General features: G+C 36.1%; 1 protein-coding gene across 1 annotated transcript in view; it reads right to left on the bottom strand.

Moving 5' to 3' along the window:
• Positions 1-18,485, bottom strand: part of CNTNAP2 (contactin associated protein 2) — a 1,392,626-nt gene that overhangs the window by 65,436 nt on the left and 1,308,705 nt on the right. Inside the window, exon 21 of the mRNA XM_042806379.1 lies at positions 12,813-12,906. Coding sequence (XP_042662313.1) covers positions 12,813-12,906 — 94 coding nt within the window. The remainder of the gene's footprint in view (positions 1-12,812; positions 12,907-18,485) is intronic.

Here is an 18,485-nt window from a genome sequence, read left to right as displayed (position 1 = left end):
ATGTGTCTACTGTAGAAGTCACTCAAAATAAAACCTGTTTGCACGACTCAGGGTAATTCAGATTATTTCTAAGCCTGACAGATCACAGATCCCACTGCATTAAGTTTTATTAGTGTCCTGTTTGTCCATATTTAAAGCATGAGAGCAGCATTAATACTAATGAGTAACATTAAAGATACTTGAGAAACTTTCAGTAAAATATAGTGTCCCAGTCTATTATCGTGTCTTTTATATTCCACATAGATGAATCACAGACAGGCCTCTGGGTTATGCTGAATTGGAGAGATCAAAAGAAACAACACTGTGAACTACTAGAAAAAATGTTCTTGGCTCAAAACAAAGTTATTCTACTGGGAAAACTGTATTCTTTAGTGAAAAAAAAAAAAAAAAAAAAAAGAAAAGCATCTTAGTAAATGCCCAGACTACTATTAATTTAACATAGTATATAAGAATTAGTATAGACACTGAAGTATATTTACATAACAGCACCTGTATATTACCTTCAGTATTAAACATTATCTACAGAAGTGTCACAGTGCATTTGGGGTTAATTAATGGTGTTTTGGTATGGGTTAACTAATAATTGGGAGAGCAAGGCCCATATCACAATAGGGACATAGTTTAGCAAGTGTTAAATTGCCATTTGACATTTTCTAGTAGCCATTTATGCTCTCCCAAGAAGCTTCTTCAAAGGATTTAATGGGGAAAATGATAAAGAGAAAATTAGGCAATCAACTTAAATTTAAAAATATACATTACAGTCTTCTGAGAATGGTTCTAGTTCCTTATCCTGCACTGCTGCTCCAAGACTTGTTATGGCTTATAAAGCTTTTGAACATTTTTGTTCTTTTTTATTTCATTGAGAAATAGAAAAGGAAAGTGCTTAACTGTTCGAGTAGTCTTACTAAATGATAAAAAATAAGTAATGTTTGGATTTGTGTAAGAGAAAATAAAATGGTTTCAGAAGCTGTATTTGAAGCTTGTGTCCCTCTATTTTTCCCATAGTTTTTCCAGTCACCAGGCTTCTATACTTCTTCTAGACTCAGATCACTTTTAGCCACTGATACACTGCTGTTCTTTCCCATATGCTCCATATACTCTTTTCATAAATAAGGGATGAATTATTAAAGAGCTCCTTAGCCTTTGTATGTCCTTTATAATCTCCAACTCTCATCCTATGATGCCAGGAAGACAAACTTGACTACCATATTCTTAAATGCATCTTTTTGTCTATGTTTAAATCTTGGGAGAAACTCAAGATGTTATCTATGAAAAATGGAAAGACTAAACTCTGGTCTAATTAATGCAGAAATAGTAGACTGTTCCCATCTTCATTTGTAATGTTATTAAATGTCTCGCAAAGAATCCCACAAAAATGTAGAACCATCTAGAGGTTTCCATTAGCCAAAGGATGCTGGCAGTTATGTTAATTCTATATTAAGTGAGTATTTACTGAGTGAAGAAAGTGCATATTTTCATAGTGCTAAACAGACTTCAGCTCAAATTTGGCTGAGAGAGATATGACAGCTTGATGAATTACACGAGCAATTGTAATAGTGTTTTTCCCTGAAGATGTCTCACACTATCTGTATTTCTGAGGTGTCTCATCATCTACAACTCAATAAATCTTTTCCAAATTATTCTAAAAGAAAAAGCTATTTGTGTGTGTATGTCATTCTAGCTTGAGTATTTTAAACAATTAGATTTTTCTGACACTTGACAAATAATTTTCTATCCCTGGACATTTTTTAAGAACTGTGTACAGTGAAACCTTTACACAGTTTGAATCTTGCAACTGGTAAGAAGGGCCAGGAGACAATTTTGCTGATCAACAAGCATTTTCATGTAGCAATGAGGCAACTGACAATCTCTCAAAAAAAAAAGAACAGGGACAACTGTTAAAATTCTGAACACTCTCTGATGAAAACAAAAAATATGAAGGAGTAACAAAACTAGTGACAGTGTATGTTATCTTGCTATCAGACTGAATAAAATAAAAATATTAGCTTTTGGTGGGAGCTTGACTGTAACCTTACTCAACTGCTTCATTTGCAAGTGGACTACAACCCTGATATTTCATTAGCTGAGAATCACTGAGAGAGACTTGTATGTTCATGTAGTCATAAAGGAGAGATTTTTAGAAAGTTTTTTACATTTATGGTAGAGGAAACATGCTTCTCTAAAAAAAAAAGTTGCAAAAATGTGAGTTTATTCCTGTAGTATTTAAATGAAGTGTTTATGAACTAGCCACTGTACAGCACATTAAATAGAATTTTATTATGGCATCTAAATCTAAGGATCAGTAACTGTCATGGTCAATGGCATAACACGGCTACTAATATGTCAGATATAATATCAGAATAAACAACCAAATTGCAACACGAGGAGCCATTAGTGATACTGACTGTGCTGCAGAAAACCCTTGAATCCAATTCAGGAAGCTATTTTAAAACAATGCTATCCCTAGTACTATACTGCACTATACTATTACTACACAGTACTATGTTCTTGAAACTGCTAAAATTTTTATAAAACATTCAAATAAGATACCATATTTTAAGTAAAAAAAAAAAAAAAAAAAAAAAGAAAGACATGGCAGAACCATTTAAAAACCTCCATCAAATAACACACCATCAAAGAGAGTTTCCAGCACAGAATCAGGAGTATTTTTCATCTTACATGCCTTTTCAGGTGAGTTTAGATCATCCCTGGATATTGGTGACAAATTTTAGCTGTTATGGTAATGTACCCATTGAAGGTTTGTGAGGGCTTCCATCTTTCCCTCCAAAAATAATTATATTATTTCTGATGCAGAAAACAATGCAAATTATTAAATTAAAACAATTTGTTTAATTTCCTTAGGTATATAAAAAATAATTCTCTTATTTCTGATGCAGAAAACAATGCAAATTATTAAATTAAAACAATTTGTTTTATTTCCTTAGGTATATAAAGGCATACTTGTTAGACTAGACCTCCTGTATCTTACTGGTTAGTACACAACTCCTGCCTTCAACGAGAGGCAAGATCCTGCCTTCCCCCCTTGGTGACTGACTGCTATGTTTCAGCTTGAAAATGTGCTGGTCTGAAATTTATCTAAAATATGTTTCACCATATATGAAACAGCACATGAAAAACATAAGTGGTGCAAAAACCTAAATAAAATGTATGTTTGTAGCTTTTTACTGGTGACTATCTGAGATGCAGCAAGAAGCAATGATGGGTTTGGGGTGACCGATTCCGAGTGTCTTCCTTGTAAGCACACCTTAATACCACACAAACAGTCAGGGACAACCAGTCCATGTGGAGTGGTATCACAGCTCTATTGCTGTGGCAAGTTTTACGTGAGGTCACTGATGCAACTACAATGCCTGTTGTTATTTACAGCACGAATGTAAATTAAGCCACTGGAAATGACATGAGCAATCTTTTGAATGAGTTCCTTCTCCATGGCAACTAATAGTGTTTTAAATGTTCCCTGAAATATGCAGATGGAGAATACATTACTGTACCTATCAGAAAGGGCTTATTTAAAGAATGTATATATATAGCTTTAAAATTTGCTGGGCAGAAACTCTTAAAAATATGACATCAGTCAGGTTTGGGTTCTGTAAGTTAAATAATGAGAGTTCTGGCTTAACAGGAAAATGTTAAATTATCTTCCCATATTTTATTTCCTTCCTTTTTTTTTTTTTTTTTTTTTTGTGATAGTTGGATTTAAGTAAATTATTCACCATGAATAATTTAGCCTATGAATTTATAGTTCTATTTAAAGTACCTAAAAAAAGATTATCTTATGTTCACATTTATTCATTACTTAATATTTTTTGTGTAACATGTTTACTTTATTTTACTGTCTTGATTATACTTTTCAGAACCGGTGACTTCTTGTGCAAAGAACAACAGCATAGTATCGACTACATTTTATATAAGGTCTACTTAAGGCTGTGGATTAAAAGAGTTTATTAGTGCAAAGATTTTGTGTTGAGCATTTCAACTGAGATAAGTTTCATCCTGCAAAACTGTACAGCTTAAAACCTATCCGAACAGAAAGTTCCAGACTTCTCTGAGAGCATGAGAGCCATCCAGACCTAAGGTAGGTCTGAGCCCCGACATGCAAAGGAGCATTAATGCAGCACTTTGCTGGGGACAACGGTCCTACTCTCCTTACGGAGTTTATTATTTCAGGAACAGTAGCACATACCATGAAATTCCTATCTAGTTCACACCCCAGCAACTCTCACATCCCTTGCCCTTCCCAGGTTCTCCAGCAACCTGGCCAAACTTTCTCCAGGCTCTCGGAAACCTCTGGTGCTTCTGGCCATTGTAGATCAGAAGAGGACATGGACAACTTCAAATTATTACTGATAGGAGCGAAAATTAGGATAGCTGTTGAGGGAGAGGGTTGACTCAATCCCAGTGATCTTCCAAAAAGAGGGACACAAGTCACTTCTCTTGTCTGCCCGATAATCTTTCTGAATAGGACCTCAGAGTCAGAGGCACACAATCTCTTAGAAAGATTATTATTCATCTGACCAAAGATGAAAGTTTTAATTGCAATATTTTTGTCAGGCTGTGAGTTGTTTTGTTCTGATTTTTTCCCCCACTGCCTTCACTTTCCTAAGTGAAACAAGCGTCAGATAAAACCTGAGGTATTTTTCAGTTGTCAAACGAGTGAGTTTTGAATTAGACACAATTTCTTTACCTGTCCTTACAAGGAATGTCATGTAGATAATTTGCACACTCAGCTAAAATGATCTGGCCAGAATGGGTATTTCTACATCTGTTTCTGATTGAAGTATGGGTGCATATTTACATTATTTTTGAATATCTTCTGTCTGGAGCCATAGGCAATCTCTGCCTATGATAGGTAAAATAATGTAAAATTTAAAGTCTTGTGCCTTGGCTTAGTAAAGAATTTTTTGTCAGTTCTGTCTTCCTATTATTTTAGGGGAGATCTATTCTGATTTTTGATTTTTCCTTTGAATATATTTGGAGGAAAATTGTAACATGCACTCATTTTCCATTTCAGATATACATTTGACTTTCAATTTTCAGATTGTATAACACTTTGTTTTATTATTTACAAGTCTTGAAGGTACTCTCAGCTCTCATATTTTGCTATCTATGCCATTATAATTTTATAGGACCAACAACATGTTTTATTTATGCCCTTGATGATCTTGTCATGTTCAGTTCCCCTCTTTGACTCTTTAAAGCAGCTGCATTTGAAATAAATTAGTACTAGATATAACACAGTACAGGTGAAATTGTTCTTCTATTCCTGTGGTAGGGAAAAGTTGTATGACTACGACATGCTACCTTAATAAAATACAGAAGTTAGGAAAAGGCCACTCTAATTATTGAAGTTTATTTTTTCATTTTATTCCATTACTTTTAAATTGTGTTATAACATGGTTTTGAATGTCAGATAAGACTTGTGCAAATACTCTGTTCAAAATGGCACTAACTAAATTAAATGTCTTTACAATCTCTTTTTTTTTTTTTCTCTTTTTCATAGCCAATAGATGCATACTTTGGAAAGAACTGTAAAGCAATGGAATTATTTTTGCCATAAGATTCTGTACAATGATTTATATGAAGCAATTTTCTGAGACATCTTAAAGCATAAAAGAAAATAACTTTGTAATTTAGAAACTGGGAGACTCTTGCATCCTGTTACAGGCTGGAATACGTGCTAGAAGAGCATGAGCTAAAAAAAAAAAAAAGTAGTTGAGCTTCTGGAGCATAGAAGTTTTGAAGACTAGTTATCACTGAAGTCTTTTTAGAGAAAATATTACAATAAGCAAATGAAAGGGCAGCTGCCAGCTATAAAGTATGAGATAGGGGCTGAGAGATGAAGATTGACCTGAAGGGTGGGAGTGAAAAGTTAATGAGAGAATACGACTACAGCTAATTTTTGGAAGAGCAGAGCTGGCTCTATACGCATGACTACTGAGATTACCACAGCATCTAATTTAGTCCAGCTTGTCTGGGGTCTACCTTCTGCCTCTTTGGAGCTGCCAGCTGGCCACTGTCACAGCAGCCAAATCCCACAATACTCTGAAAAATGCAAAGCAGATGCAGGACGGGTACTGAGAGGAAAACAGCACCAATAGATATTCTTGTCTTCTCTTCTTCATTTCAGTTCTCAAACAAAAGATAAAATTCACTTGAAACATTACCAGAAATGCTTCAAAGAGCGAGATATGGACAGATAGACAGACCTGAGGTCGGAGAGATAAGCAATATTAAATCCCAGAGTTTTAACCAGACTGATGCTATTATACAGGAAGAGGAGGAGAAAAAAAAATTGTCCAGTTGTTATATTTTTGTATGACAATTCGTGTGTGACTCATGCAGGGGAAAGTACATCTTTAATATTCAACTACTACTGTAGCAGGAGGGCTTCTAATATGACAGTATACATATGCATTCTCCCTCAGATTACGATACTGAATGCTAATGCTGGTGCTCACAAATGAAGAAGCAGGCACTTACTTTGAAGTAGGTTAGTGGATGAATTTACTGCATGCTTGTTATTTTCTGCTCATTATCAGTGAAGGTAGGCTAGGGTGCCCTGCACTCTAGACATTATCTGTCTGCACTGCAAAACGGAGAGCCACGGAGAAATTTAGGCTGCGGATCCCTGACTGCCACACTACTAATATATATAATGAGGTTAGCACCTTGTTATGGTCATGAGGTAGTAATAGATAAATGTCAAATATGTGTAGTAGAAGAACTTGTTTAGATTATTCATAATCTATTTACAGTTCTGCATTATCTGCTAAAATCCAAATGTAAGAGTTGAGCCAAGTACCTTTCAGTATCAGAGACCTAATTCTAAACTAGTATTTGGTTTGGTGATTTCTTTGATTAACATTAACTTCATATCAGATTATGTCAACGTCGTGCAGCATACCCAAACTGAGCCCCAGTGATGACAACACATATGTCCTTAAAGAATTTTTTACCAAGGCTATCAAAACCCCTTTTTCAATGATGGTAAATGTTCTCAAGGAGATGAGATATTGATCCTTTGGCATGAAATGAACCCTCCAAGTTTTAAACCTCTGCAGTTGTGTGGAAACATAGACATTGAATCTGGTCTTGAATGTGTATGACGTTTTTGGTAGGATGACTTACATTGTAGGTAATTTCTGTTATTCAGCTAGAAGCATTGAAACATTAAACTGACAGACTTGTTAATGTTAAGTATCTTATTTGGTAGAAAAGAATGATTACTTCTTAGAAAAAATGCTGTTGTCCCTGCTGGTAGTTCAAAGGATTTTGAACTTTTGCCTCCTATGATTCAGCATCTATTTGCGGAGAGATGCCACGCAAGAAAAAAGCGGTTCCCATTTCTGTACCTTACTGAAGCCATTTAAGCAATATCATATATCTCCTACTTTTTGTGAAGTTTTCCTATGTTCTTTCCTCCGAACACTTAAAACTAAATACTTGGTTAGATGTAAGCTAGTCTTACTTTCCATCAGTTCAAGGCAGTGAATGCCACTGTGAATCTAAAGAAATGTCTTCTGACCAGTTTTTATTTTCACCACACACACTGGTAAAGAAACAGAGAAATTTCAGCCAGGGAACAATAAAAAAATCCTTTCATTGACATGAGGGAAATAGCACATCTAGAAACAGACCTTGTACCTTTTCTTCTCGAGGAAAGCTCCTTTTGAAAAAAGACTCCAGGCCCCTGGGGTTGATTTCCACGACCTGTCCTTAGTGTGACATCAACTGCTTTTGTAAGAAAGAAGGCAGAACTGAAAGGTGTATTCCTTTTTGCCACTTTTATTGGAATTATCTGAAGAGCACTAGGGTGAGGGAGAGGTATAAATGGAGCCTACAGAGATTACCTGCAGGGGCAGCTGTCAGTTCTGAAATTGATAATCTGTGTGATAGGTGACTTGCATTATGTTGATTGTTTCCAAGTGGATATTCAAGTATTTTTGAAATGATATAATCTGTTTTGGAGTGGTTGGTGGAAATGCAAAACAGACAAAGAGCTCATTTCCTTTACTTCCCTGCCACTTGCTTAAGAGCAACTCTTGTCTGATCTCAGTGTTTCTGTGCTCAATCAAATATCCTATTAGGAAACTCTCAAATTTCAGAATGATACTTTTACAAAATCATGTTTAATTATGTGTAGCAAATTCTTCATAAATGCATATTAAAACCTAAACAAAATACTTGACTTTCAGTAATAAAGTGCAGACTGTGACATCAGTTCCCTATGTAGCAACTTCACCTAATGGAAATTGGTGTAGGTCTTCAAAAAGAATGTGAAGACAGACTTGAATAATGTGTCCAAACCCACTATGCTTAGTGGGAAAAGTCAAACCTCTGCTTTATTCTACCTCAGTAGTAAGTCTCAAATTGCAGCCTAAATGATAATGTCTATTCAGATCTGATCTGTGATGTACAACACTTCCTATCACACTGCCTACTTATTATTGCTCTTCATAGCTGGTCATCCAGATAGCCAGATTTTCCCTCTTTCCTTGTCTGTGTCAGCCATCAAAGCCTAAGTATGTTTAAATAACAGATTAAAGAACTTCCTTGAAATATTAACAATTCCCTTCTATCTTTTTTATAATCCTGCATTTCTCTAGTGCTATTATTTTTATTATTACACACTCATGTGAAATACAATTTACCATTCATTGTCTTCAGCTTTATTTCACACCTCAAATCATAATCCATTTTACCTGAGTAAGAATTATATACTGAATGCCTTTACCTCAAGTTTCCCAGAAGGCTAAAAATATTTTATAGTAGTGTTTTTCAAGCCAATGAACAACTGTGTTTTCTGGAAATCATTTCAGAGAAGAAGAAAACACCTCAACTTAAAGAAGAAATGCTACCCAATTACAAATGCAATTTAATTTTTTTTCTATTTGTTTTTTTCTGATGTGACCCTCCTGCATTACAGAAAATATTATGAACAGTTATGAGGCATGGAGTCACTTCATCACAATTTTATTAATCAGTTATATCCTTGTAACACCTAGCGTAGAGAGTGGTGTTGTGTCATGATAGGTGTTGTACAAGCGATCATTTCTGACTGGCAGCAGATGAACTATCACAGCAAGCACAGCTGTGGCAGAAAAGGCCGCTCCTATGCAAATAACCCTAATAAAAATGGAAATAAGACAGGCAGAAGATCAGTTTCTTACTAAGATGATTCCAGAGTGCTCTTCAAAAACCCATCTGTCTTTACAAATAGGGCCTTGCTTTCATTTTTGATGACAAATAAGATTTGCATAGTATAGGAACAACAGAAACTGAATGCAACTGATGACAGACTAGCAGTGAAATAGGAGGTTATTCTCATATTGCCAACGTAGAGAATGTAATTACAGGTGGGTACGAATTGTAATTTGATATATGTATCCAGATCTTCTATTGGTGATAATTCCTCTAGGCCACTGAAATATGCCTAGCCTGTATGGTGTGACAATCAGAAGCTTTAAAGATATTGGATTCTGCCTCTACTTTGACCTTCAAACTGATGCACTTGTGTAACTCTGTTAACTGTGTTCTTCCCTCATTCAGCATTACTCTGAGAGTTGCACAGTAAAGCTGATCAATAGACATGGCCAGTTACACAACAATTTTACATCAGGAAATCCACGCCTCTGCAGAGAACTTTAATTTTTCTTTGGCAGAAAGAAGAAAAGGGTTTTTTTGTTTCTTTAGTACTGATTTACTCTTTTGTTGAATAAAATATCCTATTTTACAAAGACAGTAAAATAAACAGAGAAAAGGAAGCAAAAGAATCATATTCCCAATCTGCTAATATAACCCTATGCCGTTAAAACATGAACCATTCAATCCCAGAGACGTACAATATATAACAAATGCACAGAATGGATGACAAATATCATTTTCAGAAACGGTTGTCTGAGGCTTAAAATCGAGTAGCACAGGAAAACAGAAATATAACCTACTCACAAATCAGTCCTTCAGGGTATCCCAAGACCTTTTCATGTGCCCAATCTTTAAGGTAGTAGAGGAGCTGAAAGTGGGCATCAGTGATAGATGTGATTGCTTCATGCTTCCTGATGACAAACCGTACCATATGTATTTATGTGACGGATATTATCAAGACTATGTTTACTCTTTCAACTTCTAGACTTGATCCATATTTATAAAAGGTGAAAGGAACATAAATTGTAAGTTTCCAGTTATTTAAAACAAAAATCAAATTGTATTCACTGATCTATGATATTTTTTTCTTTTTATATGTCTTTATTCTGAAAAAGTCCAGTGAGTCCTATGAACAAGCTTTTGATATTAGCAAGCAGAAAACAGATGTTGTTCGGTTACCAAGATTAATTTGTCATTTGGTAGAATCCAATTGAGACAGTCAGACAAGAGTGAAAACTCTATTTTCAACAGCATACATGATACAAAAGAGGCACATGTGAGGTGCTGTGGGTTTAGATCTGTAGGAACAGAACTGGTTTGATAATTGACTTTATTTAGACCTCTGGGATGTTTATCGTGCCTTTCAGTCACAGCTAATATTGAAACAAATATTCTAGACATGAAGAGTCATATCATGGACTCTCTGAGCTGCCTAGTTCTTGCAGCCCCTTTTATTCTCCATGAACACTTAAAAAATATTTCAGAATGTGAGCATTTAAACGCAGCAAAGAAACCAGCACTTGAGCATGGAGTTAAGTGGGAGACAGCTGGGTGGACTTTGACTTCGTAGTGCTATGAAACTGCTTAAAAATTCAGCTCAGAAGGAACCAGTGCAAAGATTAAACCTTCTATCTATGTCATGGTTCCATCTATGCAGTTACATGACTATGTTGCTAGTTCACTTGCTAGCTCAGCAATTCAAAGGAATAAGAAGCGATTTCCTTGCAGAAGTCTGTCTGCTCTCAGGGTATTTTAAATGAGTATAGTGTAAAGAGTATTTCTTGTTTTCTCTTTCATTTTATGTTTCTTCTATATATATATTTTTTTTTTTTTTTTTTCTTTTCACACCACAGTATACAGTGCATCGTTTTCTTCTGTGTTTTAGGAGTTGTCCTTTTCTTTCCCTTCACTCTTATTTCCCTATTATGCTGCAGTCTTTTCTCTGTTGTACGCTTAACTGCATCTTCTTTCTCACACACTCCTTGCTCAGCCTCCTTCAAAGGATTGCCTGATTAGAATGGCCGGAAAAGAGCTGTTTTTAGCTTGATTCAAACAACCATTCAAAAAAGTTCAGCTTATTCACAGGGCTGAGCTTGGGAGGCAGTACTGCCATATCGCAATAGTTTCTCGGTCACGTGAACTTTTACAGAAAGCTGCCGTATCAAAGGCAACAGAGCCTCTCTGGAAATGAATCCATTCTAGGAGATGGACCCTGCAACACCCTTCAGCTGGTGTTTCGGCTCACCATCACCCAGCAGGTGAGAGCCAAGCCCCATTCCTTGCCGGCAGAGTTGCTCCAGCTGCTGCATGCTCAAGTCCTCCATCTCCTCACTCTAAGTTAATGAGTGAAGAGGCCACAGCAGCCCGGCCGAGGCAGAGGGCTGGCTCAGGTCCAGCTGCCCTAATTCAGCTTGCTGAGGTGGGAATGCACCCACTTTCCAGAGACTCACCAAAATCAGACCTCATCGTCTTTTGTACTATCCACACAACTGACTTGGAGAGTACCAGAAAATAGTTCATGTCGCTCTTGCTAGCCAACCATTTTAAAGGCTTTTAATTTCCTAATTCACACAGTTATATATATATATAAGTTCAACACATTATATTTTAAAAATGAAACAAATGGAAATGTGTATCTTCAAAAAGTCACATTAGCTATGTGGTCAACTGCTTTTCCACTTCAAATAATCAGTGCATGGGGTTCACAGATTACTGCCTTATACTACTAAACACAGAAAAATTTTCTGTTTTCTGGATTAAACCCTTCACTGCAGTTCAAGCAACCACATCCTTGTACAAACCACTTAGAGGAAATAATATTAATTCCCCCCTTATCTCTGAAAAGGGGAAAAAAGCCCTCCTTAAAAGGTAATAAATGCCAGGAAGTAATTGACTCCTGAAGTCATAACTCCTGAAATTCATAGAAGATGCCAGTAGCAGTAAAATCAAGAAATAGAATGTAGGATGGCCTAAAAGTGAGGCCAAGGCTGTTTAAGATGCACCTGTGTTGCCTCTTTCACTCAGTGGAGGAGCTGGTTGGGAAGCTGCTGCCCTGGGAAATTACGATGAGGTCCGTAAAATGGATGGAAAATGTACAGATGAGCATTGCTCTAGGTGCTACAGACTTCCAAAGGACCTCACTGGTGGCACTAACTGTGAGACAGTTTTGCCAGAGTGATGAGGGTCAGTTTTGACACAAGAGGATGCACTGGGATAAGAAGGCCAACTGCATGGATAAAGGCATTATACAAAGCATACGACAACTTCACAGCGAATGATAATATTTAAAATAACTTCAGTATTTCCTCATAGAAATAGTGTTCTCAATGATTACCTTGTATTCCCTCCACCTGACACTGAGAGGGTAATGAAACTTCATAAATATGACTTTGCAAGTATGTCTTTACCTGTAATGTGGTTTTTAACATGCACTGGGCAGATAATCACTTATTTGTGTGCATATCAGCCAATGTGACAAGGTGAACATAACCCTTCCTTTACGTATAACTCCAATATCACCACTTTCAGTCAAGAATGACGGGTACAGCAAGTGTACTGCTGCAAACATGACACACATTGTTGTCCTGTGTGCTTATGGTTTTCAGTACACAGCTAATAAAATAACCAGGTATGAAATGCAATCTTACCTATAACTTTTCCCAGGAATAGTGCCTTTGGGGAATTGAACTGAATGTCAGATGATGTTGGCAGGCTGTAACTTGTTGGAGGATAGTGATCAAGCTGGGGAAAGAGAAAAGACTTTATGAGTATTTTGAACTGATCTGACTTCTTACAGTACTACTGAATCAAGTCTACTTTATGTGGTTTAAGCCACCACTTGCAACTCTGTCTGATATGATCTGCTTTCATTTTAATAAAAGGAAAATAACAGTTAATACCCTTCATTCTATATCTGCCATCTTCACAGATCCCAAGGCCTGGAAAATATGAATACTGGACATTGGTTTGTTTTGGTTGCTGTAGAATCACTCCAGCTCTTGTTTGTGTGCTTCAATATAATTGCTAAAAATAACAACAGCATCAACATCAACATTAAAACAGCTTATTATTTTAAAGGAATATTTCCATTTGGGACCTATATTACTGCTAAAGCTAGATTTACATAGCTGAGAAGCTGAAACTAATATAGGTGTTGGGCATTCTCTTTTTGTCTCAGAAAATTAATAAATTAATAAACCATACATTTTTTGCACTTAATGTTTATTGTTTTCTTGTTTAAAATGTTGTTCATTTTAATTGTGATGACACTTAGTGAAACGTAAGAAATAAATTTAAGAGTAATCAATTTAGGTAAATAGTTTAATCTATAGGAAACTCATATTATCCGTGATATGACACAACTATCGCATTATATCAGAATATTTTTTCACGTTTTTAACTATTTAACAGAAAAATGTGAAGAGAGACGAATAAAATAAATTGCCTATGCTTAGTCATAGCACTATTAAGATAGTTCAATACAGCTCAATAAATTTTTGATGTTCACATTTCATAAAGATAATAGGGATGAATTTTTGTCTATGCTGTTATTTATTTTCTCAACTTTAGGAGTTTATTACACAGGCTTAAAGAGGGCAGAACAACAATTGTTTATTTTATTCTGGCCTTACCTTGGCACAAAAAAGGATAGAAACTCATATATGTGATTTAAGACTTTGCGAGGTATACCAGACTGCAAAAGAAATTCTGGAGAAACTGCAACACTAAAGGGCATACTATTTTTTCACATATCTTTTTGCCATATGACTAATTTTAAATTTCAAAATATTATTATCTTGGATTAGTTTGCTTTAATGATAATGCAAACATTCAGTTCAGTGGTTAAAAGTAAAGGAATGGTGGATAGTGTAGAACTGAAGGGCTGAATCCCCTAATATCCTGTAATAATGTGAGCTCATGTACTTGGAAAGCCTACAGATGTCATAAACATGAATCTGCAGAGGCAATCATAACTGGAAGAGAGGGGTCTTGTCTTTCTTGTAGTGCCCCATAAAACCCCATCAAGAGAAGTGTGTATACATAACAGAGAGAGAGGGAAAATATTATCTGCAGATGACAAAGGAGGTCTAGTAAATACTCATGTTCAGAAATTATTTTTAATTAATCATAACTATTTTTCACACCAATTATTTAAATGTGGCCATGAATGTTTCTTAGCATGAATACTGGCTATCTCCCAATTTTAAACTGCAGAGTTTTGAGCTGAATATATGGAAGAACATAGTTCCATCTTCTTATTCGGAAACTAGTAAGTTTCAGTTTGTTCAGAGTATCTTGAACAGCTTTTCTTAGATTTTTGATAAACAGTAGCAATACATATTTTACCTGAAATTAGAGTGAAACGAGTTATTTTTGAAAGGGTGTAGTCAAGTGAATACGAAGAGTTAAAATACAAAACAGATCTCAACCTTAACCATAGCAGCTCCTACAAAGTACAAACTCCAGTTAAGTGCTTATTGTTGATTTCCCTGGCAGAAGGGAAATCTGTTCCAGCATCCAACATCACCAGTGTCAGACCCATTGTCAGTGGGAGCTCCAGCTATATCAGGTGAAAAACATATTCCCTTCTTATTTCAGAAGACAAATAGGAATGGCTCAGAGCTGTCATGGTATTTACCAGTATAGTTATTAAACTGAAGGTATAGACTTTAGAGAGGCATATCAGCAGGAAAAGATTGGTGAAAAGACTGATCCACAAAACCCCGAATCTCCAGCCTCTCATACTACTAAGACTTTAACCTCATGTAATGTCTTTGCCTGCAGTGGAATTATTTCTGTTACGTTCTGTTTGCATAGGATTCATCTTCTAGGTTTTCCTTTTATATGTATGACTTAAAACACGCTGAAGTAACTCTGATAAAATAATCTGGTGTACTGCCACATACATTGGTATTTGTCAGCATCATCAACATTTAAGTTCCTCCTCTTCCAAAATCAATCTGGAGCAATGTTTAAACATTTCTTGTTATTGTGACTTGGAATTTGAGCAGTGGGGTTGATCAGATCATCACTAATCTGATAAGATACTAATAAATCATAATAATTATTATCAATCTATCATTTCGTTTATCAACATATTGTGAGTACCCTAGAGTTGTAGTCATGGTCCAGGTGTCCATTATCAGAGTAACTATTAGGAATAAGTAATAAAAAAGTCATCCCTGCCTAATTTACAGGCTGCCTCTACCTGAGAATGCTAATTGTGTCTGCAAGACATATCTGAAAATGAAAAGTCAATATAGATTATGAATTACTGTGAGAATTTACATGCACAAGTACAGAATATCAAATTCTGCCAGCTGAGGTGTGGCAAAACTCCCTTTGTCTTCAGCAGTGTTAAGGATGTGGAAGGGCTGTTCCATAATTGACTAAAAGAGACTCAGTATATTAGCTACGTAAAGCTATAGTTTTTTTCTTTGCAATACAGGTTCCTTGCAAGGCTGCCTTCTGTCCATACAGTACAACAACAGCTTTGAAGTCTAGGTTTTTATTTTTAAGCTGCTCTGTAGTTTGGGCCCAGAATATCTAATATATCACCCCATCACCCAAAACTGAGGTTTTGCAGTTCAGGTAACCAAACACACTATATTTGTTAAGAAGTTCTTCTGAGGCCAAGGTGGAAAATCCTTCATGAACCAAATATCATTGCAAACCTCATCTTGTTCTGGCAGACACAATTTTCCAACTTCTTCTTTCCTGGCAGTAATAGATAATGGAAGACACATTCAAAATAAGTACAGATGTAGCATTACACTATGACTATGAACCCAAAATAATGATACAGTATTTCACCAAATCCCTCAAACTGGTGTATAATCATAGATTTCACTTCCCTGGAAATGGGGATGGTGTCAGTGTTTTGGCAGAGGAGCAAAGGGCAGGGAACCATTGTTCTTGCCCTCTTCCCCCTTTTTTTCTGATTTCTCTGGGAAATCCTTATGCAAGTACAGTGGGGAGGCAGAGGTGGAGCCATCTGCATCCCTGCATGCTTGGAGTCCTCCAGTGGGAATTCTGTGGCAAAGCTCAAGGAGAGAAGCTGTTGCAGGGTGTTCAGGGCATGCTACTGGTGAAACTATGCAGGTTTCTGGTGCAGCCAAAAAGGAGTCAAAGGTACAAACTGGTGTGTTCTCTATTCCCCTCACCTTGGAACAGTTTAGTTAGTGGTGATCTTGGCCAGATTTTTTAAAAAAAAAAGTCCTTCCAGTGTTTGTATCTCCCTTTCAGCATGGCACAGCATCACGGTGCAGAGGCAAAAGGTGCTTCTGCCTGTGGGAGCCAGGGATGGTAACAAGGGGACTAACACTGTATTACATTGCAGTCTCTAACAGATACAGCCAGTTTACTGCTTAGGATTATTAGTTTAAACTGACCTCTTGTATCAATAACTGAACCTACCTACTCTCACACATTTTCCAGATCCCACTGAAGTCAAGGACAGATTTCAGAATGGGTTCAGCTATGAGTTGTTTTAAGGGTTTAACGACTGTTTCAAGTTTGGGGTTGTTTTGATTTCTGGTTGGAATAAATCTCCATTTAAAAACTGTTAATGCTTGTTGCCATGGGTAGGGGCAAGCATTTCTCTTTCTGGCACCCCCTGTCCCATGGGGAGGCCCCCATTGCTTTCCACAGCCAGCTTGGAGCTTTGCCCTGCTCACCAGCAATGGAACGGTGCACCATGAGCCAACACTGAAGCACCAGTGAGATTTCTGTCTGCCTGATTTTATTTTTAGTCTTTGTTCTAAACTAGCATTAGCTAATAAAATAAAACTTTTTTTTTTTTCTAGAGGCATTTAACCTAGAATTTCTTTTTAAGTCAGCGAGTTAAAGGATGAAGCTAAATTATTTTCAAAATTGTATGTGACTGCCATCCAGTGGGTGCTTAAGTGTAAGCAGCTGGAACTGAGCAGCCTGCAGTCTTTGTATGAAATACTAGGCTATCAATTTTATATAAGACACATAATAAAAAAGGAATTACTAGTGTCAAATTATATTTGACAAAAATGTATTATATTATTTAATGAAAATTAAATAGAACCTCTGCATACACAGAGGTTGATGTAATGAATTTGTATTAAATTACAGTTTTAAAATGATATTTAAGATTTTTCGTTGCAGCTACTTTTCTTTAAAAACTCATTAATTTCGTCTGAACTTAGTATAAGCATACAGTGTGGCTTTGAGCATTACACAGATGAAAGTAGATGGCAGTTGCTGAGGAACTTGCAGTTTCAGTTCTCAAGTCATGTCATGCCAAGGCTGAATGTCTTTATCTGAAGTTGCTGGGATTTAAGCAGGAGTTCAATAAAATGCTATTTCTTTTAAATTATTGTTCACTTAGATAATAAAACTAATCTTGACAGGAGTGCTGAGATTTACAGGCATATGAATCTAGTGTCAAACATAGTGCCTGCATCACCTTAGTAGTCACAGTAAAAAAAAAAATATCTAAAAATATCTATATATATAAAAGGTATATTTACATACAAACCACTTATATTCATCTTATGGGTGTATCTATATCTGTATCATTGTCAGTTCAGCCTGTGAGTGTGTATTTATTTAAAGCTAAGGTATTTCTTTATGCTGAAGACATTTTAAAACAAAAAATTTCAAAATTATATGGAATAATAATGCTGTAAGGCTTAATCTTACACCATCTGAAGTCAATATGGCTTTGCTATTGACTTTAATATTAGCAGGATAAAGAAGGGGACATGTTATGATCATGACCAAAGTAGTTTTTCTCTTCTGCATTATTATTATGATTTATCGCTTGTATTAAAAAGCTTCTCTAGTCCTGGACAAGGGCTTTTTGTACGAAGTGCTATAATACTGCATAACAAAAAGAAGGTTCCTGCTCAAAAATGTCTACAAAATTAGAATAGACTAGGCAGAAGAACCCAAGAAAAGAACAAGGTGGTGTGCTGGTGTTTAGATGGAGCTCCTCCCAAACATGGTAGGAATGTAGGACAAAGCAGGAAGTTGACAAGGAAAATCAAATAGGAGATAATATGACTTCTTATTGGTGAACTATAGATGATTATTCCCCTGATGAAAGGTTAGGGAAAAACTTGCAATTTTTTTAATATAGTGATATTTTATTTTTTATTATATTTTTTTCAATACAACAGAAAAAGAGCAGATTCAGATGGCAACTGTGTAACTCCTTAGGCTGATCAAAGCCACTGTTACTGCAATTCAGCTCCCTCCTTAGTGTGGCACTAGTGCTTTGCCAATCTTTTTCTGCCAGGTTAGGTCCTTGACCCAGGTTATTGTGAATCAGATCAAAGCCAGAGCTG

The sequence above is a fragment of the Tyto alba genome, unplaced genomic scaffold (assembly GCF_018691265.1).
Source record: "Tyto alba isolate M040663 unplaced genomic scaffold, T.alba_DEE_v4.0 Super-Scaffold_46, whole genome shotgun sequence".
NCBI classification, from domain to species: Eukaryota; Metazoa; Chordata; class Aves; order Strigiformes; family Tytonidae; genus Tyto; species Tyto alba.
The sequence above is the reverse complement of the archived record's forward strand: the minus strand, read 5'-3'. Positions and strand labels throughout refer to the sequence as shown.